This window comes from Vigna umbellata, chromosome 5 (assembly GCF_029865625.1).
Source record: "Vigna umbellata cultivar VRB3 chromosome 5, Vumbellata_1.0, whole genome shotgun sequence".
Taxonomy (NCBI): Eukaryota; Viridiplantae; Streptophyta; class Magnoliopsida; order Fabales; family Fabaceae; genus Vigna; species Vigna umbellata.
Genome location: NC_142169.1, coordinates 60985638 through 61008071, shown reverse-complemented (window position 1 = coordinate 61008071; position 22434 = coordinate 60985638). Strand labels below are relative to the sequence as shown.

At 32.7% G+C, this 22434-nt stretch overlaps 3 protein-coding genes and 1 long non-coding RNA gene across 6 annotated transcripts; 3 read left to right on the top strand and 1 right to left on the bottom strand.

The window, feature by feature from the left end:
• The first annotated feature begins 2397 nt into the window (after window positions 1-2397).
• Window positions 2398-6670, top strand: LOC124837856 (c-Myc-binding protein). The gene is made up of 5 exons (XM_047313313.2): window positions 2398-2554; window positions 2648-2720; window positions 2825-2873; window positions 2946-3069; window positions 6192-6670. The coding sequence occupies exons 1-5, from the start codon at window positions 2534-2536 to the stop codon at window positions 6276-6278; spliced, it is 354 nt and encodes a 117-aa protein (XP_047169269.1). The 5' UTR covers window positions 2398-2533; the 3' UTR covers window positions 6279-6670.
• Window positions 4100-8103, bottom strand: LOC148198765 (uncharacterized). Of its 2 annotated transcripts, none has more exons than XR_015786986.1 (2): window positions 7927-8103; window positions 4100-5317 (listed from the first exon to the last, which is right to left on the bottom strand). It is a non-coding gene; the product is annotated as an uncharacterized LOC148198765 (long non-coding RNA). The 2 variants fall into 2 exon arrangements; XR_015786985.1 differs by having other exon boundaries at window positions 4100-4557.
• Window positions 8104-9337: 1234 nt separating this feature from the next.
• Window positions 9338-15502, top strand: LOC124837852 (AT hook motif DNA-binding family protein). Of its 2 annotated transcripts, none has more exons than XM_047313308.2 (6): window positions 9338-9839; window positions 10136-10188; window positions 11802-11933; window positions 13927-14079; window positions 14698-14983; window positions 15032-15502. In XM_047313308.2, the coding sequence occupies exons 1-6, from the start codon at window positions 9461-9463 to the stop codon at window positions 15109-15111; spliced, it is 1083 nt and encodes a 360-aa protein (XP_047169264.1). In that variant the 5' UTR covers window positions 9338-9460; the 3' UTR covers window positions 15112-15502. The 2 variants fall into 2 exon arrangements, with proteins under 2 accessions (XP_047169264.1, XP_047169265.1); XM_047313309.2 differs by having other exon boundaries at window positions 9349-9839; window positions 15047-15502.
• A 3318-nt stretch (window positions 15503-18820) lies between these two features.
• LOC124837854 (protein EIN4-like) lies at window positions 18821-22434 on the top strand. Its single transcript, XM_047313311.2, has 2 exons — window positions 18821-20969; window positions 21656-22434. Exons 1-2 carry the CDS (start codon window positions 19215-19217, stop codon window positions 22181-22183), a joined length of 2283 nt encoding a protein of 760 aa, XP_047169267.1. The 5' UTR covers window positions 18821-19214; the 3' UTR covers window positions 22184-22434.

The window sequence follows — 22434 nt, the reverse complement described above, 5'->3', positions numbered from 1 at the left end:
AGGAAGTTAAACTAAATTATTTAAATATAATTTCTGAAACTAATTTCTATAGGAATATACAATGGCGACATAAAATTCAATCATAAATTATCATACATCGTACATAAATTTGTTTGTTAACTGTTATTTTTAAAAAATAATATTAATGATAGTTTTCAGTGGATTGATGTGTATATTTGTTTCATCTCAACTCGACATAAATAGTAGTAAATTTGCTCTCGAGATAAAATCCTGCCCTTCAGACAGCAACACTCGGCTTTTCTTTCAAAAGAAAAACAATAACAGCCAAAATAAAAACGGCGTGAAAATAAGACGCTGGAAAAAAGACAGAAATATCAGTTTTTTTTTTTTCTGAAGTAATTAATTAGGTATGACATTATCTAAGTAATTCTCGTAGTATTGAGTATCTTCTTTTTTGCTTTGGGATATTCCTTTACTTTTGATTAATTAGTTTTTTAAACTCCGAAATATTGAGTTTAATAAGAAGAAACATCTATAAATCTCTGTGTTATTTAAAAATTAGGAACTACTTTTTATGAAAACTTTTGAGAGTATAGAAAACTTCTAGTTCTAAGATTATTTTAAATAATTTTATTTTAAAAATACTTGAATAAAAAGTTATACATTAAAAATCATGAGCGATGATGTATCGGGGTTTTAGATTTAATTAAGATTCAATAAAATATATTAAATTTATAATTCTTATTTATTTAGATATATTTTATTTGAATTTTTTAATTAAATTTGAATGTGGTTAAATTTTCTCTGTTAATTAGATTAAACTTAATGGAATTTGATGTGAATTAATTTTATTTAATTTGATGTAATAAAACACAAGCTAAACTTAATTTTATCTAACTTAATTTAGTTTGTCTCAATCTTAAATTTGACTAAATTTAATTTAAGCAAACACATTTTAATTTATATGTGACAACCTTATCTTGATCAAACTTAATTTGACTTTGGTCTAGAGTGACTTGACTCAACATAGGTTTGAGTTAACTCGACTTGTCTTTATCTCATATTAATTCGGTTAGTTTTGGTCTAAAATCGACTTGACTTCTTGGATCGATTTGACTTATTCTCATCTCGAGCTAACTTGTCTCAACTTGGGACGATGTTGACTTGATCCAATTTCAGGTTAAGTCAACTCAGTTCGAACTATGTATTTGATCTTACTCATCCTTATCTTTAGCATCTGCTAACTCAACTTCGTCTTAAGATAACTCACGTCAACTTGTGTTAGATTCGATTTTACCTTTGGTTTTCGCCAACTCAACTCCACTTAGACCATGATTGACTTAGCTCGACATTGATTTTGGACCAACTTAACTTAATAAATCTCATTTGACTTGATTACTTCACTTGAATTAAGTTCGACTAGACCAAATATTGATCCAGTTAAGTCGTATTTCAGTAATTCAAGTTCAAACTAACTACTTTATTTTATTTTAATCCTGAAATTTGACTTAGGCCTTGTTCTTTTGAGTGGATTTGAGAGAGTGAATTTGAAGATAAATTTTTTTGTCGTTTATTTGAATGAATTTGGAGGTAAATGAGACTGAATTTGGAAATAAATTTTTTAAATTTGTCATGTCAATACAATTTTATACTAATTCTCACAAATTTTATTTCCAAATTCACTCTCATTTACCTCCAAATTCACTCAAATAAACGACAAAAAAATTTAGGTTTAATGTCTCAATAGGTCCCTATTTTTGTTCAGAATTTGAAATAGGTCCCTTTATTTTTTTGCGTCTCAATTGGGTCCTTATTTTTGTTAATTTGATGCAAATAAATCATTTCCGTCAATTTTATCAAAGGGCGTTAATGAATGTGTGACGTGGCCTGAGGACAGTATTGACACGTGTAAGGCCACGTCACACATTCATTAATGTCGTTTGATGAAATTGACGGAAAGGATTTATTTGCATCAAATTAACAAAAATAAGGACCCAATTGAGACGCCAAAAAATAAAGGGACCTATTTCAAATTCTGAACAAAAATAGGAACCTATTGAGACATTAAACCAAAAATTTATCTTTAAATCTCCTCAAAAGAACAAAGCCTTAATCTCTTATAATCCAATGTAATGTTATTCTAAGATTCTGTTTACCCAACATTTTATAACTTGAAATTACTAAGACACATCTTAATATTAAATTATCAAAATCTAAACAATTAATACAAATATAATTAAAGAAAGTGAATTTAATCTAAAAATATAAATATAAATTTGAAATAAATACATTTAAATACAAGTAATATAAACTTAGATAAGTATGAATTAAATTTCATAAGTTTTGCATTTTTTTTCTCACCTAACGAAAGAAACACCCTAACAATATACTTTCTTGCATCATTTTGTTAACACACAATAAACGAGACTTGTTAAATAAAAAAAAAAAGACTTGAGATTTTTTCACTCCATTAAACCACCAAGAATAGAATTATTTAATGAGTATGAAGAGTGGACGCAGATCGGGTAAGTGCGAAAGCAAAGAATAGAATCATTGGGTGTCGATCTAACAGATGATGATGCGATACAAAGAGGTTCCAAATTTCATCATTTTCTTTTTCTCACTTAATCAAAATCAATATGAATGAATCTCACACTGTAATCGTTATAATCAATTGATTTTGTAGGAAAAAGAAGCAAAGAAGGAAGCTTTTAGAAAATATCTGGAAACAAGTGGAGCTGTGGATGCTCTCACCAAAGGTTTCTTTCCCATTCGCATATTCATCTCTGCGTTTTTCAACTAATTCTTCAGTTAATTAACAATTCTTGTTTCTTTCTTTGTTCCCAATTTGGCGTTTTTGAAGTTCTCGTTGCTTTGTACGAGCAAAACGACAAGCCTTCTTCTGCCGTTGAGTATGTTCACTTCTTCACTTCCCATTCTCATCTGTGACTCTACACGTGTGACACACACGTTTCTCTTCGCAGGTTCATTCAACAGAAGCTCAGCTGTCCTTCCATCTCCGAGTATGAAAAATTGCAGGCCGAATTCTCCGATCTGCAAATCAAATACAACGAGCTGTTGGCAGCGCACCAGAGAACCTGCAAAGAGGTTTTATTATTATTATTATTATTATTATTATTTGTCATTTTTAATTTTTACCCTTCTAGACAGTTACTGGGAATATGTAATATTATCTCCGTTTAACGAAGTATAATTAATAATATAATTAATAATTAATTACACAATGCTATTAAGTTAATCGGTAAATATGTAAAAATGTAGTCTTTGATAAGCTGATTAGTGGGTTTGAACAAAAATTGAAATACATAAGGTGATTTTAAGGGAGAAGATTAGTTCATTTTACGACTTTATTTCCTTTTTCTTTTGGCATTTACTGAGAAGTCTATCCAGCCACAGTTATACTTGTAATGTACAGGGTTGTAGATGTTAGGATTCATGATGGCAGGTGAAATGGATAATATACTGTGTATAAAGCATGTGATAAAAAAAGTGGAACTCTTGATTAGCAACAAGAATATGGACTTGAAATGTTGTTTATGATGGATACTAATGTCTTGTGTGGTTAGGGAAGTTGGTTATTTTAGGTTCACTAAAGGTAATGTAGGGGATAAAGTAAGGGGAAAATATGGATTGGAAAAGAGCTATGGACCTGTATAGAAGGGATGGAGGTCAGGGACTGGTAGAAGAGAACAAAGCTCCTCTTGTGGATACGATTGTTTTACATGAAAGTTAAAACCAATTTTGACCATCCACTTTGACTGAATGATCAACAGTAACATCTCCTCTCGGGCACGCAATTGTTATCATTTCTGTATATATGGACAATTAGTATTAGAAATTACTTTTAATAGCATGACTCTGAAGAAGTTACGTGATTTTTGTGTCTTGTTCTTTACTATATTTGATAAGATTTAATTATCAATGTATACTCATCTCATTCTCAGCATATAAAAGGCCCCCCTCTTTATACTCTCTCATACGTATGCTGGCAGAACTGTGCATGCACATACTGGTGTTAAACTCAGAGCATGAGGCAAAACTTTGCCTTCTTCTGTTGTCGAAATCTCATACAAATACAATCTAATTATAAGTTGTCAATCTGATTTTCAGCCCAGTAAATCTTCTAAACTGCCGTATATACATTTAAACATATTATTCTATTAAGGGATGAAAATAATAGGTACAAATACCAATACATGTACAATCCCATATATTAGCTTTTGTCCATTAATGCTATTTACACCCCCCTCAAATTGGTGTTTGTGGATTCACAAGCATCAATGATACTAAATCCTATTTTGAGCTTCGTCTAAGGCAAGAAGTTCAGTTTCAACAGCCTTTAACCAACATTCATTCTCCATTGCCTGTTGATGATTTTGCTGTCAAGGAATTTATAGTACCCATTTGTGGGCTTAGGAACAAGAAAACTGTGTCACAATGGAGATGGATCTGGTTCCTGTACTGGGTCAGCGGCCAAGGAATTAATTTTAGGGGCCCCATGGGATTTTGTTTCGTGATTTTGAGTCACAACACTTCGTCTTTAGTTGACCAAGCAAGGTTTAGATGATGATTGACCTGCCAAAGAGTTAGAAAACAATGGAAAAATAGAAATTGGAGAGAGTCATGATGTATTGCAAAAAAATGTATTTTCTTGGAAGATGCCATTTCTAGAGACCTGAATCCAGCTAAGGTTAGGATCATAACATAGAAAGCCCTTTTGGTAAGGAGAATACCCAAGAAACACAGTCAACAACAGATTGTGTTGTCAGTTTGGTGCATTATGTCCAAACTTCTTGCAGCAAAATCATTGAACAACCACATTGTTCTTCACATAACAAATCATTGAGACATGCATCCAGTGATGACCTCGGATACCTTCAAGGTCAGATCACAATTTCAAAAGGAAATTGATGTTGTTTAGTAGTTTCATGAATTGCTTAGATTGAACTTAAGACCATGAGATGTCAAGTTTTCATAACTTATATCAGTTTATCGAGGCCAAAGATTCATGAATTGAGAATAAAAGTTACACATGGAGAGACTGTATTGATTAAAGATAGATATGTGATATTCGAGCTGGAATCATCGAGCTGCATTGGTTTCATTATAGTCTTTCTTTTCATTATAGACTTTCTTCAAGTGTCCTCATCCTTGTTGTAGTCTCATAAAGACTGTTGAGAACAATTCTGGGATCCACGGAAGCTAGGATCCACGGAAGCTAGGATCCATGCCATGACTTGAGAATCTTTAACACTCCATTTGGCATAGTCAACATTATGTTGGATTTTGTCAGAGAGGTGTGCTACAACCAACATGCCCCAGCAGATATTTTTCTCTGACAAATATTTGGGATTGGAACTCCCATACTGAGTAATTTTTGGCATTAAGGCAAATTGATAAAACATCATATATTTTTCATAGACATGGATGTAGTTCAAAGGAAACAAAATACAACTAGAGGGTAATCAGGACAGGGAAACAGATAACCTAGAACAACTTGACTGGAAAACAAAAAAGATCCAGGAACTTGGACTAGGGTAAGAAAACAAGAACAAAGAACGTATTCTAAGCTCTGGGATTGTAACCTAGGTTGATACCGTGCTAAACTTAGAGAGCACGAGGGCAAAGTTGTGTATTTTCCTACCGGAGACACCTCATATAAATACAATTTAATTACAAGCTGTCAATCAGATTTTCAGCTCACTAAATCTGCTAAATTTCCATATATGTGTGTGTGTGTGTGTATATATATATATATACGTATAAGCATATTATCCTAACAGTTTCAAAGAAAAATAAATGTGCAATCCCATATAATTTGCTTTCGTCCATTAATTCCACTGACAACTTGTTGGTCAAGTTAATTATTGTGTGTTCCCTCGCATGCCATGCCACTGAAAAGGATGGAAATGATTCTCCAAAATCTGGGCTTCCATTAGATGTATTCTTAAGTATGTTAACTTTCCATCTATGATGATTGATCTCCATATAAGTGGATTATGACTCTCGGATCAACGTTATATTTATGGAAAATATTAAAGATCCCCTAAATCAAAAGAAAATACTAAACTTCTAATCCAAAATTTGGTAATCTTGGCCTCTGATACTATTAGAATATTCCATTGATTTTCTTGAATTTGTTGGTTTTATTTTTCGGTTGGACTGATGTTAGGGTTTATTCACCATATATGTGTTATTTGTCTTCACAGTTAGAAGAAATCAAAAGCTCACATGTCTTGGCGACGGTATCTACCAAAGAAACAACTGACAATGAATCTCCGAAAGATGGGCTCTAAAGCTTCCACGTTGAAACTTGCAATTCTTGTGGGTAACCTGGTTTGGAAATTTTCCGAAGTGTTCTTTTTTCAGTAGAGGTGACTACTGATTGTGAATAAGATTTTTGGGAATTTAGTTTTTAACCGAACCTCCATGGTATCATATTATTCATGTATCCCAATCTCAGTTACTGAGATTAGACCATTGTTGTTGGTGGTGGTGGCAAGTGACAATTGGTAGATTTTGGTTACAGGGGATTCCGTTATAACTTGTAATCACCTCTTCAGTCTACATAAGCTGTGACCTATGTGTAAAATGGTGTTGCTTTCTTATCAAGTATTTCGCACAGAATTTTGCTTGCTTCTTGGATTAAAATGTAATTGATTGGGAGTTATATTTTGAACTTTTTGCCTGTCCTAGTTTCTTCTGTGTTGTGCTTAAATTAGGCTGAATAAAGTCTGAACTGGCAGTTTATATAGCCTAAATGGTTATAACCCTCAACCGTGGAGGGATTGAGAAATTTGACTAGTCGTTTTTGCCACTTTTAATGTTTTCTTCTCTGTTGGGGGAGCATAAAAAGTCTGATTATTTTAGGGAGTATTTTAAAGATCACATTACCCACCTAATGCTACAGCTATACTTGTCAACAGTGAGGGGAAGAATTTTTGTCAAGGTTTTGGGAAAATAAATTATTAAATATTAAACAATATATTATTTAAAATTAAGAGTTTTTTTTATACCATAAATTGAGAATTTTTGCTTTCGGTACTATTTTCTTAAGGTATCTTTAGCTGACACTTAAATGTTGGAAAAAAAAATCATTTCATCCTGTTTGATTGCGGTTTTATTTAACTTTTTTTTAGCAATATTTAAAAAAAAAGTAATTTAAATCATTAGACTTCTTGGTAATGATTCAGCTGGTTCAAAAATTGTAATGAAATTGTGGTTGAATTATATTTACTGCATAATAGGTTTGACTGGAGTTTTAACTTTTATACGCAAGGTTTATCTAGAATTTGGTTATTGCAAGTAAAGAAACAGTCAAATGAATTGAAACATCAGATGGGTTCTTTCATAAGCTTTCCAATTTACATTCACATGATCAAGTCAATATTATGCAAGAAGTGAAAAGGGGTTTGAAATTATATTGAATGCTTATTTTGCATCTCTCGTGCCTATCTTGTGTTTGTTGGCTTTTAATTGCATGAGTGCATAGATGCATCAGCCATTGCACTTCTTGATCATTTCTCAGAAGAGATTCTTTTATCTGTGCCCACTAACATGTGATTGCTTTTGTGAAATTATGCTCAATATGTCAATTGAGAATAATGAAGTTGTTTACAATGTAATAAAATCATGTTAACTTAAATAGTTTCCTGAACTCGGTATCTCATATCGAATAATGAATTTTGTGTCCGAATCCTTTAGATGCACAAAACACAGCTCCTTTCTGGAAAAATAAGAATCCCTAATCTGAATAACTTTAAAGAAAACACCAGTTTTAAGAAAAGAAAAATAAAAGGAATCCAGTTTTTCTGTAAAATTAAATTGATTTTAGTTTACGAAAAAGCTTATCCATTCTAGCTTCTGAATTTGTTTATTTGATAAAGTTTTTGTTGATTATCAATCTGCATATAAAACAATAATCTGAGATAAAGTATTCCTTACCTTATGGCAACAGCTCCCACAATGTGATATGTTGCAGAATTACATAGTATTCCAATTCATTGATGATGTCTCCCTGTTCACAAACCCATAGCACAATCCAACGCAATCCCACACACGTCCAATCTTGCCTTCTAGATAACCCTGTTTAAAGTCAAGACTTCCAAAATCTTTCTTCCATACAGCCACAGATTTCTCAATAGTAAAAAGGACCTCTCTTGTTATTATTAATTAGATTTCAAAAAGCTACTACAACTTTTCTCCGATTAAGAATTTACCCTCACTAAAATCTTAATTTTTTATTAATTATTTTAAAACACATTTTAAAAAAGTTTATCATATTCATTCCTCTTATAATTTCAAATATTACGAAACTATTTTTTACATTGTAATTATTAAATTAGATTTATAATTCAATATAAAGTTAAATATTTGTTTGATCCTTAATTTATTGTGAAAATTGAAGTTAGTTTTTTTTTTTTAAAATTTTAGACTAATTTAATCTCTTATTTTTAGAGTTGTTTCTTAAATTTATTTGAAGTTTAAAAACATAAATGGAAAAAGAATACGTGAAATACTATAAATAATTTAAATACTATCTTGAAATGATCTGAAAGTGTTGGGTCTATCAAGAAGAAAATTCATTCATTTCAATCACATAAAAGATTGACACCACTGTTTAAAAAAAAAAACTTAAGACAATGAGTTAATAGATTTTCAACCTATGTAATGATTTACCTTATCTTATTTTTATCCAATATGAAACTTGAACTCGTACTTGAAATTTTAATCGAAAAGTTAAATAAATTTAACAAAATTTGATTAAAAAACTAAATATACACATTTTTTAAATTAAAAAACAAAATTGGGTAAAAAATTAAAATATAAATTAATTGAATTTCTTACTAAAAATTAAGAAAGTAAAATCATATTTAACCTATGAATATTTATTTGAATGAAGTGTGAAGAAAAATCTCGTATTCGAGAGAGGAAAGAGAAAGGTTTGTCTTGTGTATCTGTGAGTTAGGGAATTGGGAGAGAATATGAGAGGAAGAGAGTGAAAAAGAAAAAAAAAAAAAGAAAAAAAAGAAAGAGAAGGTAAGGTTGGTTGAGTGACTAGGATTCGGAAGAAGCTCAACCCTTATCGGTTTGTATATTTGGTTGTCAGTGTCACTGTCTGTGACTGCTCCTACTCACTACTTCCTTGTCACCCATTCAAATATCCACCTCCCACTTCTCCAGTTTTCTTTTTATTTAATATTTATTATTATTATTATTATTACTATTATTAAATTAAAGATGATGAGTAAAATAAAAATAAAAAAGGTAGAAAAATAGAATAAGAAAATATGGAGAGAGAGAGGGAGAGGGTGAAAATAAGAGAGGGAAAGACGAAATGGAAAGGGTTGAGTTCAGACTCTGCACTGCCCTTCTTACAAGATAAACTGTTTTTGTTTTCATTATAAAAATAAATTAAAATATCTAAAAAAAAAAGCAGTGGGAGCAGTGGGAGCACACACATCTTTCTGTCCCAAACATGGAACCTAATGACAACCAACTCACCTCCTTCTTCCACCACCACCACCCCCACCACCACCATCACCACCAGCCCCAACCACCGCCCCAGACCGCCGCAGCCACCACCGCCTCTCCGACCAACGGCCTCTTGCCCAACGCCGACGCCTCACACATACTCTACCCTCACTCCGTGGCCTCGGCTGTCTCGTCGCAGCTGGAACCGGCCAAGAGGAAGCGGGGGCGCCCGAGGAAGTACGGCACGCCGGAGCAGGCTCTTGCCGCCAAGAAAGCCGCTACGGCTTCGTCTCAGTCGTTCTCCGCGGACAAGAAGCCCCACTCACCAACCTTCCATTCTTCTTCATCTTTCACATCCAAAAAATCCCATTCCTTCGCTCTAGGTTCGTTTTCCCTTTCTCAATTTCGCTCGTTAATTCCGCTTCTTTTGTATTCGTATGCTCGTGCGTTTGCTTCTCTCTGTCTTGGTGGATTCTGCGTTCGTTTTTTCGTTCTAATTTGAAAATGTTTAGGAATTGGGATTGCGAGTATAGCGTTCCGTACGAGTTTAAAAGTGTTTTTTAGTCGTACGGAAGTGTTTCTTTTAGCTTAAGGATTGACAAAAATACCTAAGGTACCGAGTGCGCGATTGATGGCAGAATTTTAACTAGATGTTTCTGCTGTGAATGGGGTGATGCAGGCAATGCAGGGCAAGGGTTCACTCCGCATGTCATTGCCGTTGCTGCTGGTGAGGTATGCGTTATTCATACTTCAGTCTTCGAATATTATTTGTGGATTTTAAATTTCTGCATCTACTTGCTTCAGGGCAAGTACAGTGAGTGACCTGTAACGAAGTCCCAACCGATTTGGTTATTATATTATAAAAGAAATTAATAACCCATCAATTTCAGCCCTAAAATGTTACTCCGTATCCTTAATAGTCGTCCCTAAAATGACCAAATTATATAAGCATTCTCCCAGGTATTAGAAATCACATTATAAAGTTTCTTATGTATTGAAAAATCCTTCGTAGGACATTAGTAAATTGATGGATATTTAATACCTTAGAGATTAGTTTTGTAATTTCCTTACTTAAAGGCTATTTAAGAGAAAAGGTAATATTTGACAGACTAAATTGATAATTTGTTATATGTTGCATGCATCTGAACCTATATACTAAACAGCCTGACAATCTATATATCATATATCACTAATATATGCCAACTAAATTGTTCATTTAAGTATCTCCTACCCTAAGAGTTTAATTAGTAGGAATGTAAACTAGTCCAGCCAAACAACAAATCTTAGACTTGCCTTGTGAAAAATGGATTACAATGCTTGGCTCATCTACATAAATGAGTTTAACCGGAAGATTGAGTTAGACTTGTTTAGATAAAAATAAATCTTGCGTGTGGTTTGTTTATCCCATTTTTAATTCAATTATTTTTTCTTTTTGCGGAAAATTTCCTTAAACTTATATTACCTTAAACTTTCTACAATTTAGTATTTATTATAACATTGAATACTAGATCATAATATACAAATAGAAATACACGCTCAAGATGTTATATATATGTAATTTTAACTTTATATTATGTATATAAATGAGTTTAATATCAAGTGTAAGTTTGCTTTTGTTTCTTTAATTAAGCAAACCAGTTTGATTAAGCATTTAACCAGTCAAGCTTGAATAGTTATACTTATTTACGACCCCACTAATTAGTAATTAATTACCATATGTTTTGTTCCACCCCATCCCATCTATTTATAGTCCTTCCAGATTTGTTCAACGTGCATGGTTTTCTTGCGTGGTGGTGATTTCAGTCTTTTCAAAGAGTAATTTCATGGCAGATCAGCTTTAAGTGACTAAGGGAGTTTATGAGCAAATATTTTATAAATAATGTAACAGTGTCTCTTGTAATTGAGATTATGTGGTGAGAGGATGCAATTTAGGACAATTCAGGAATAATGCCTTTTAGGGGTCAGCTTAGTCATCCTGTGTCGTTTGGTGAAGTTCACAAAGTTGCACCTGCTTAAGGGTTCATACAATGGATCTAGGTGTGGTGCAATAGGTGTGCCAAATAGCCACAGTTAACCTTTGGATGTCGTGTGAACTATTACAATCAGTGTAGTTACACTTTTTTCTGCATTTCCAACATATAAATTGTTTCAGAGAAATTATTAGTTTCTGTATTTTTCTGATGTTATTCAATTTTTCCTTGTAGTTCACCACTCTTTATACAAGTAAATTTTCCTCCATCCTTGTTGTTTGAATTTATTATGTTTTGTCATTTGTCCAGTTTATTTTCAACTTTCTTTTCTGTATGTGTATTACTTTGATTACTGTTTAACTGTGCACTCAATAGGATGTTGGCCAGAAAATTATGTTATTCATGCAACAAAGTAGGCGTGAAATGTGTATTCTCTCTGCATCTGGTTCCATCTCTAATGCCTCTCTTCGCCAGCCAGCAACCTCAGGAGGCAACATTACATATGAGGTAACATATTAGTTGCTTTTTTTTTTATCATATCTATTTGTTATATTCTTATAGATATTCTTTAAACAATCTTTTAAAGGAAAAGGAAACGTTGAAACTTTCAATTTTTGTCAAAATCTAGTTTATGTGAGTACTAGAATAAAACCAAGACTTAAAATCTTGTTTATAATATATTTGATTTTATTGTTGGGTAAATTACATTCTCCTCCTTAGATATATTGATTTGTGTTACACTTTGGTTATTTAATGTGAATGAGCCTCTTAAAGATAGTTTCCTCTCTGACACTCTTCATTATTGACAATGGCAACTATTTTTAAACTTTTACAGTCAAATAAAATAAGATTTTGACTGTCAAATAAAATAAGATTTTGGATGATGTTCTTAGGCCACTAGTTGGAATATTGTAAACGTTATGTCGTTCATAAAAGTCCTATGTGGAAAATTAGTTTCCAGTGACGCTAAAAGTTGCAGAGAGCAAAAATGCACTTGGGAGAGATTAAAATTGTATTTGGATCCTAACAAAAAGATGTCGAGGAAAATCATCTACTAAATGGGTTTGGGACCAGGTATAAATACTTGCAAAAGTTATATGGGAATAGGTGTGGAGATGCCAGTATGGGTGGGTACTTTAATATGCTCCCCCCATTTCATACCCACGCATATCATTTAATATATTAAACCTAAAATTTGAAATATTATATTTAATTACTTATTTAATGATACAAGTTGTCATCTTAAAGTTTACCCATGATATAATTCTCATCTCAAACCCTAAAGGCTTTTGTTGTAATTCTGCTCTCTAAAGTTTTCATGGCTTTATATTATTCATTCAATTATGGGAGCAGTTGTTGTTCTTCCATCCAACTTGGGGTATAATTTGTAGTTTATGTTTTCGTTTGGTTGATTTTTCATAATTGATTTTCAGTATTAACAATAGCATTTTTGTTTTACTAGTTTGTCAGAATTAAAATATTCCATTTAATTAGAATGTGAAAAATGGGTGAGGCTCTCAGGGTATGGGTTCAGAGGCAGGTTTAATTTTAAATGTGGTGTATGAATGGATTTTATAACCTTTTTCAAATTTTATCCATTTCCATCCCTACTAGGAGGCTTATTCATAATTGTTTACCACCATTAAGAGGATCAGTCAATGCGCTAAAGTGCAACATGTTTCTGACGTGGATGGAGAGTGTAATTTTTAAAATTGGAGGGAAAGAAGTTATAATTTAAGCATTACTCGGGAGAGGAAAACGTACTCTCCCTTTGATTTAAGGTTCTTCACTTGTCATCAAACAAGGTGAATGAGTTTTCAAATTTGAATTTTTCTCTAACTACTAGTAATAAAGGGACTAGTGTTTTGTCTTCATTTTTTCTCATAAATTTTTGAAGGTGTTCATTCTGAAAACTCTTGTTTCTTAATTATGCCTATAAAAACATTGGATTATAGATTTTCATTTAAAATTCTACTTAATAACAATAACTAATTTTCCCTTTTCACGCTCTTCATTTTGATCTCATCCTATCTTCTCATGTACACGTGTGTGCTTATGGCTTATTTGTATAAACCCAAATTCTATGGACCAATTTTCTCATGATCTAAATTGAAAGCTTTGGCAAAATGGTTTCAGAATCTGTAGATAACTCTTGCACCAGTTTCTTACAAGAAAACTAATCTTCATTCTTGAGTTGCCTTCAAGACTACAGACACAATGAGGAACCTTAATGAAAACTATCTATATTAGATTACAACCGGTCACTTAAAGTTAGTGCCGGTCAGCATTAAGTTAGTATTATCTTTTTCCTGTGTTGTCACTTGTTAATGAATTAACTATTAAGCAGCAGTCATTGTCTACAACATAATGAGCACATGGCTAATTGCTGAAAATAAAAATTGTTAATTCTTTTTGTCAAGGGATTCTGCTTTATTATATTTGGTATTCATGTGCTCATATTGCAGTTATCAAAGTTTTTGACTCTTTGCTTTGACATCAGGGTCGATTTGAGATTATTTCACTTACTGGATCTTACGTCCGGAATGAGATTGGAACTCGAACTGGTGGTCTAAGTGTATGTTTATCTAACACTGATGGACAAATCATAGGCGGTGGAGTTGGTGGGCCGCTTAAAGCAGCTGGTCCAGTTCAGGTAATTTCAGAAAGAACTATGGAAGAACTTTTTGATGGCAAATATGAGCTGTGCCCTATTCTATTTTTCTTTGTCTTGATCAATATGCAATTTGTGCCTTGAAAAATTGTAGGCCTAACCATCAACATAATTTAGATTTAAAATGTGTCATTGAGCATGATTTATGATTAGGACATTATTTACCACTAGATATAACCAACCTCATTTAGTGGGAAGGTTCGGTAGTTGTTGATATGATTTTAAGTTGCGGTCATGAGGTTGCTAACATATGCTTCAAGGTAAAACAGGGGTTGGAGAGAAAGTTGTATGTGATCAGCTCTCTACTTCTGTTCCTGCTTGTTCTGTAGTTTCTTTTTATAGCCTTCACCTTAATATACACAAATGTGATTTTACATGTTTAAATTTTTCATAGGGAGAAAAAGGGAAGATGAGACGGGCATTTTGGGTTGTGCTTGGTGAGAGTAAAATTGATAGGGAAAACCGGTGAATAAAGTATGCATATAGACTTACTTTATATCTACATCGTCAAATTTCACTATTATATTTTGCACCTTCCTGTTTTTATTCCTATCAACCGCTGCCTGGAAGTCATTTTTTATGAAAGGTTAATCTACACAGGTCATCGTTGGAACATTTTTTATTGACAACAAGAAGGATTCTAGCCCAAAAGTTGATGCCTCTGCAAGTAAGTTGCCACCACCACCTGTTAGTGAACCGGTATCAAGTTTAGGTTTCCGCCAATCCGTCGACTCTCCCAGTGGAAATCCAATCCGCGGAAATGATGAGCATCAAGCCATGGGGGGAAGTCATTTCATGATTCAACAGCTTGGTTTGCAGGGGACGCCTCCCCGGTCCACAGACTGGGCTCGTCCGGATTCAAGAAATTCCAGTTTTGAGCTGACAGGTATGGACTAACCTGCTCCTTCTAATAGTTTCGCTATGGTGTAATAAGGTTTCCTATCCGCAGGAAGGACAGGTCATGGGTCGCACCAGTCTCCTGAGAATGGGGGCTATGAGCAAATTCCCGATTGAAAACTCGATATGGCTTTGGATTTGATAAACCAATGTGCGATAGATGTATGATATCTATACATACCGGTCCTCTTTGTCGCGTGATGCCGTTTATAGTATGCACCATTCATTAAAGCTCGTGGCTTCTGAAAATTAGTACTAATGCTTGTCCTTGAAAATATTGTTCTGCCTCATTTACTGGTGTTGTATGTATAAATCAGGTTGCTTACTTCATTTTTGCAGGCCTGTTAGTTCATACCGGGATAAATATCATAGATATATGTTTCCTAGATTAGCTAATCTGTTGTGGATTATATTTTCCTTTCATTTTCAAGTGCACTTTAAGATATATTCTTCCAAATTCTGTCAAAGCTTACATGATTATTATATTATGCTTCGTCATTTAAGCCTATTTTGAAAATGTTGATTATCTTTCTCTGCTCATCTTCTTGGCCGTTAGGCTCGTAAAGTAGTAAATGTAATGAAACTTTTTCGATTTTTAAGATACAGTCCACATTATGCGTAGTGTAATATGGTTAACTTGTATACTTTTTAACTATATTCTGTATGCTCAGAAGTTTTTAGATAAGTAGTAAATTTGTGATTTTAAGAGCATTTTGATTTATGATGCAAGGAAAACTGAAGACGTATTTTTAAATTGCACTTCCAATGGCGTTTTCAATTGTTTTTATTAAAAATATTATTTCCTAGATTCTTGCAGGACTAATTTCTTTTTGATTGAAATATTGAGGGATAAACACAAAACTTAAATGAGAAAAATAAAATAAATACAACGAATTTGAAACACTTTTAAACTATAAATTGGATATTATAATCTACTTACAGTTTATTTAGATATATTTCTCCAAAAGAATTTTCAAGAGGAAAAAATGAGTTTTTCTGTACTTTAAAATTAACTTATTCACTAATTAATAAAATATAAAAGAAGGTATAGTTGAGATATATCTACTTTGTCCAATACCAACCAATACATTTTAATGTATCTCCTTTAACAGTGTCAAAAAAGACATTACATCCAGACGAAAATATTTCTTTGCTATTTATATGATTAAAAAAAACATTTCTGTGGTTATTTGATACTGATCATGCTTTTTATAACATTGTCATTTAGTAATGATTCAGTGATCCCTTATTTATTCATTACATCTTTTCAGTTGTTTAGCAATGTCTAGTGTGTAATAGTTTATTACCAATATACGAAAAGTGCCTCAAAGGTCATGTGAACAGAATACAAGAACTAGGAATCACTTAGCTTAATTATTCAATGAAAATATTTTATTTAATTTTCTTTTGCACATCCAATATGATTTGTTTCTTTTTAACAAATTAATAGAAGAGTTGGTGGTGATATTTTCAGCTATAATGATGGCACCAGTTTTTAATATTGAATATGGATGCTTCAATGATTACTTTGTAAATTGTATATTAAACACTCCCCTAGATAAAAACTACCTCCTACTTCATTTTTCATTATTTTTCTTTAAAGGAGTGTTGGACAGCTGTTTGATAGATTAAAACAAAATTACTAGACATTATTAATTGTTGTATAATTGAATTTTATTTTATTTGCTTGATGAAAACTATTTCTTACAATATTTATTAGGTTTTCTAAAAACATCATAACAATGTATCATTTTTATTAAAAAATTTAGTTTTAGTTTAGTATCACATTAAATATTTTAATAAGATTAATATTATTTTTTATTAAAATTATTATTTTAACTAAAAAAAGTTAGATTTTCACCTCTTTAATGAAAATGTATTTCTGATAAATTTGGTCAAACATCTTTTCTTGAAAAACGTTGTATCTAAACAATTTATTTTTTAAAATTTAACCTAAATATGAGAAGTTTCTCAGTTTTAAGTTACTCATATTAAACACTTTATACATTTTGTTTTTATTTTTTTATCATTCATCTAAACAAATTATAATGTAGATATTAGATTTTTTGTTGGTATGATAAAAAAATATTTACTATTTTATTTAACTAATTTATGAACTATGTTAATAAATACAAAAACATTTGAGAATCACCTTAAATAATTTATTTTAAGAATTTTTACTTTATAAACATTTCAAAAGTAATTTATTTTATGAATTTTTAGTTTACTTTTTTATATATATTTATATTCGTTTTACGTCTATTAGTTAAGTTATTACTTAGAATTTTCCACAATTTGTATTTTAATATAGTTTGTATACTAATTGATAATTAATAAGTTTCCAGCTCATGATAAATTCTTAATTATTAAATTCTTAGCTTACAAATTTTATAACATTTGTCAAAAATAATTTTTATCTTAAAATTAAATTTGAAATATTCTCTTCGTGACATCTGTAACATTATTGATTTTTTTCTTCATATAATAATGCATACATCAAACTTTAATATGTGGTGACTACTGAAAATGATATTACGGACCCAGTCTGAAGGATCATCGCCTTCCACTGCTACAGCACAACATGATGCCCACTTTACAAAATTAGAAAAAACCCAATTTTCATGTCACCTTCTTTTCTTCCATAAATACAATACAAAACAACACACATATTAGGTTGAATAAGATATTTTGTTCCATAAGTCACTAACTATCATTTTTTTATTAAAAATAAACAAAAATACTAATATTGCACAATAAATATCTACTTTATGTGATTCAAATTTAGGGTAATAAATATTGTATCATTATTAAAACTTTAAAATTCATAATAAATATACAAAATATAATATAATATAAATTAAATATTTAATAAAATATAATTTTTAGTTTCTTTTTTAGTATTGGATATTGGTATGAATAATACGGTAGTCGCATCGATATGTTTATAGCTATTTCCTGTCTATTATCAACTGATATTAAATATTCTCGAGTATCATTTATTCCTTACATATATTTTATTTGCGAATATTTATAAACACAGATATTTTTGTGATTCTTTTGAAACGTTTGAAAAATATTATCTTGAATTTTTGGAAAGAAAATCTTTTTGAAATTTATAAGATTTTTCAAATTCTTTTGTAATGAAAAGATTCCATTTCTTTTTATGAAAAAAATTCTCATTTTTTCACAGTGCATTTTGCACTCAAAATGAATTTCCCCTTCCTTCACAGTCCTATAATAATAGTGTTGTTGAGGAAGAAGTAACAGAGAATGTTGTACATTGTCCTCGAATTTCTAAAACAAAAGGTGGTCCGAAAGCAAGACGTTATAAAGGTGGAAAAGAAGTATGAAAGAATAAGAATAGTTCTGGATTGTGTAAAGGGAATGGAGATAACATTGTTACATGCAAGGTAAAGGAACAAAAAGGTTTCTGGAGGTGCAAAACTTTATGGTTGTTTTAAATTTTTATTCAGTTTAATTAAATAAATAAATATAACTTTTTTAACTACTACATAAAATAAATTTAAAATCATTAAATTAAATAATTATATCTATTTATTTTTAAAATTTTAAAATTAAAATATATCAAAATTTAAAACCCAAATAAATTTTAATTTCATTTTAAAAATTAAAAATATATTTCACCCTTGTTTTCATCACATCTGATACTGTTTCGTTTGAATTAGAATCAATGATTTTATATCTGATTTTAGTTTCAGGTTAAAAATCAAAGTATTAAATTGTTGTTTCTACTTTCAGTTTTTGAATGCAATTTTGAAGAAGTCAAAATCAATGCATTAAGAAATGTTTGAAATCATGTGTTACAGTAGTAAATAATTGAGTGTCGGATTGATTATGATTATTGCTGGTAAAGGTTGTTTGAGAGAGGAAGGGAGTTTCAGTTCAGTTGAGTAAAGGTGCGTGGGTCCCATCTCTTTCTCTCTGCCTTCGACCAAGTGCAATCTTAAACCCTAAGATTGGATTTTTTGGTGATGGGTGGCATTATTTTATCAATTAATATCATTGACCAAAAGCATACCAGGTCCTCATTTATTCATTGTCTTCTCGATTTCTGACTCCAAATTGTTAGGGTTTTGGGAAATTAAACATAGTTTAGATCTGTTGTAATGCGTGTAGCAATTGTGGTGTCAATTTCCGGTGTATGTTCTTTGGGGATGCTGTAGAAAAAGGAAAATAGTAGCTCTAATTATTTTGTCGCCATGGAAAGAGGACTGCTTCTTTTGTTTTTCTTGCTGTTGGTTATGGTGCTCTCTGTCTTTGCTATCGAAGTGGAATATTCACACTGCAATTGTGATGACGAAGGGCTTTGGAGCATCCACAACGTCTTGGTTTGCCAGAAAGTGAGTGACTTTTTCATTGCCATTGCATATTTTTCCATTCCCCTTGAGCTCCTTTACTTTGTCAGCCGTTCCAATGTCCCCTTTAAATTGGTCTTTCTTCAATTCATTGCGTTCATAGTTCTCTGTGGATTGACCCATTTACTCAATGCCTATACTTACTATGGCCCCCACTCTTTCCGGTTGTTTCTTTCCCTCACTGTTGCTAAGTTTCTCACTGCTCTTGTCTCCTGTGCCACTGCCATTTCTTTTCCCACCCTCATACCTCTTCTGCTGAAAATCAAAGTCAGGGAGCTCTTCTTGAGGCAGAATGTGTTGGAATTGGGCCAGGAGGTTGGGATCATGAAGAAACAGGAGGAAGCTAGATGGCATGTTAGGATGCTCACCTGTGAGATTAGGAAGTCTCTGGATAAGCATACCATCTTGTATACCACACTTGTTGAGCTTTCCAAGACCTTGGATTTGCACAATTGTGCAGTTTGGATGCCTGATGATGATAGGAGAGAAATGCTTTTGACACATGAGTTGAAATCAAACTCAGCAAGTAGTTTTCACAATTCTATTCCTATTAGTGATCCAGATGTGTTGGACGTAAAGAATAGCAAAGGGGTGTGGATTTTGAGGCCTGATTCGGCACTCGGAGCTGCAAGTAGCGGTGGTGGATCTGGGGATTCAGGTGCCGTGGCAGCCATCCGCATGCCGATACTTCATGTTTCCAATTTCAAAGGAGGGACACCAGAGATGGTTGAGACATCTTATGCTATACTGGTTTTGGTTCTTCCGAATTCAAACTCCAGGTCTTGGACCTCCCATGAAATGGAGATAGTGGAAGTGGTTGCTGATCAGGTTGCTGTGGCTTTGTCTCACGCGTCTGTTCTTGAAGAGTCTCAGCTTATGAGCCAGAAACTTGCAGAGCAAAACCGGGCTTTGCAACAGGCCCAGAAGAATGCAATGATGGCCAGGAAGGCAAGGAGCTCGTTTGAGAAAGTTATGAGTCATGGAATGCGGAGGCCGATGCATTCTATCCTGGGTTTGCTTTCACTGTTTCAAGAGGATAATAGTATAAGGCCAGAACAGAAGATTGTTATTGACTCAATTTTCAAAGTTAGCAATGCACTCTCACGATTGATTAATGATGTGATGGAGATTTCCACGAATGACAATGGAAACTTCCGGTTGGAGATGAAACCTTTCAGTCTGCATTCAATGATGAGGGAAGTTTCTTGCACTACCAAGTGTTTGTGTATATATAAAGGCTTTGGTCTTGAAGTTGATGTTGACAAGTCTTTGCCTGATCTGGTCGCTGGTGATGAGGCAAGGTCTTTCCAAGTAATTTTACATATGATTGGCTATTTATTGAACCTTTGTGACAAAGGAACACTCATATTTCAAGTTTATCTTGAAAGTGGTAGTGGAGATAAAGATGATAGAAGTGTTGCAATATGGAGGTCAAACATGCAAAATGACTATGTACATATAAAATTTAATTTTCGAGTAAATGGTATTAGTTCCCAGTCAGATGAATCATTTTCAACAACAAATTATTCTTGTAGAAGGCACCACAACAATGAACCTAAGGAAGGCCTGAGCTTCAGCATGTGCAAAACAATAGTGCAGGTAGGTGCACCATTTTCTTTTGAAAATTTACAAATCAGTGATCTCTTGTATGTGGCAGTGACATTTAATTTTGCGCAGATTTCTCTCCTGGCATGTTTCAGCTAAGGATATTAGGGTTTCTATCTCATGAGTTGTAATTTATCTCCAGTCTGTTAACAACTATCTTTCTTTGTTATTGACAATCATGGTATCCCTTGGGTCTAGCAACATTTTACAGTCGCTATTTTCCTCTATAACTTTAAGATTTTGTCTTGTTTATCCCATATCTATGATATATTATCCTCTTTTGAGATCTTAACCTAGATTGTGAGAATTTCTAGCATCATAGGCGTCAAGGACAAAATGAATATTGAGATAGCAGAAATGGCTAAGAGAGTCTACTTTTTTCTCCTGTGATTAGTTAAGCAATTTTAACATGAAAGAGGCTCAAAATTCCCCCATTCGTCAGTTGTATTCTGAGAACAATTAACACTAAATAACATAACGATAAGTCCGTTCATGCATTTTGTCCTGTATATTTTGAACAGTTGGGCCTAAAACCGAATTTTATTTTGTCCTTGCCTACCAGCTTGACTGGGTTGGTTGAGCAGCTTTCAGCGATAAACCAGCTGAGGCATGTTAGTTTTAATGTGGTGTGATTGTTTGTGGTAATTCTGACAGTTGATACAATATGGAACAATATGCAGATGATGCAAGGTAATATTTGGATGTCAACTAACTCTATGGGTGTGACACAAGGAATGACACTTCTTCTCAGGTTTCCGACAGGATCATATCATGGAAGATTCATTCTTGCTACCAAAGATATTTCAAACTCCCAGTTTAGAGGGCTTAAGGTTGTGTTAGCTGATGATGATGATGTAAACAGGACTGTGACCAAGAAGCTGCTTGAGAAACTGGGGTGTCAAGTAACTGCTGTTTCATCAGGATTTGAATGTCTTAGTGCTGTAAGTGCCTCTGGTAACTCCATCAAAATTGTTCTACTGGATCTTCACATGCCCGAAATGGATGGTTTTGAAGTTACAAGAAGGATTCGAAAATTCCAAAGCCGTAATTGGCCCTTGATCGTGGCTGTGACTGCAAGTGCAGAAGAACACATCAAGGAGAAATGTCTACAAGTGGGAATGAATGGACTGATTCAAAAACCTATCCTTCTTCATGAGATAGCAGATGAACTTCGAACAGTCCTGCAACGTGCAGGTGAAAAATTGTGAGAATAAGTTTAGTTATCCCAAATCTGTTAGGTTCCTCAAATTAATCACTACAACATTCTGAAAGAGAACCTGGAATTCTTAACAAACTGAAATATACTAGATAGATAGTAGATACTAGCTTCATCTTGCTAACCATTTTTCTGTTTGATCCTTTGGCCGTATAATGAATTGTGACTTTTTCAAGGCGCATAGAACCTCTTCTCATAATCAAACAGGAAAAAGGACTAAATGCAAAATTCTGAAAGTGCTTA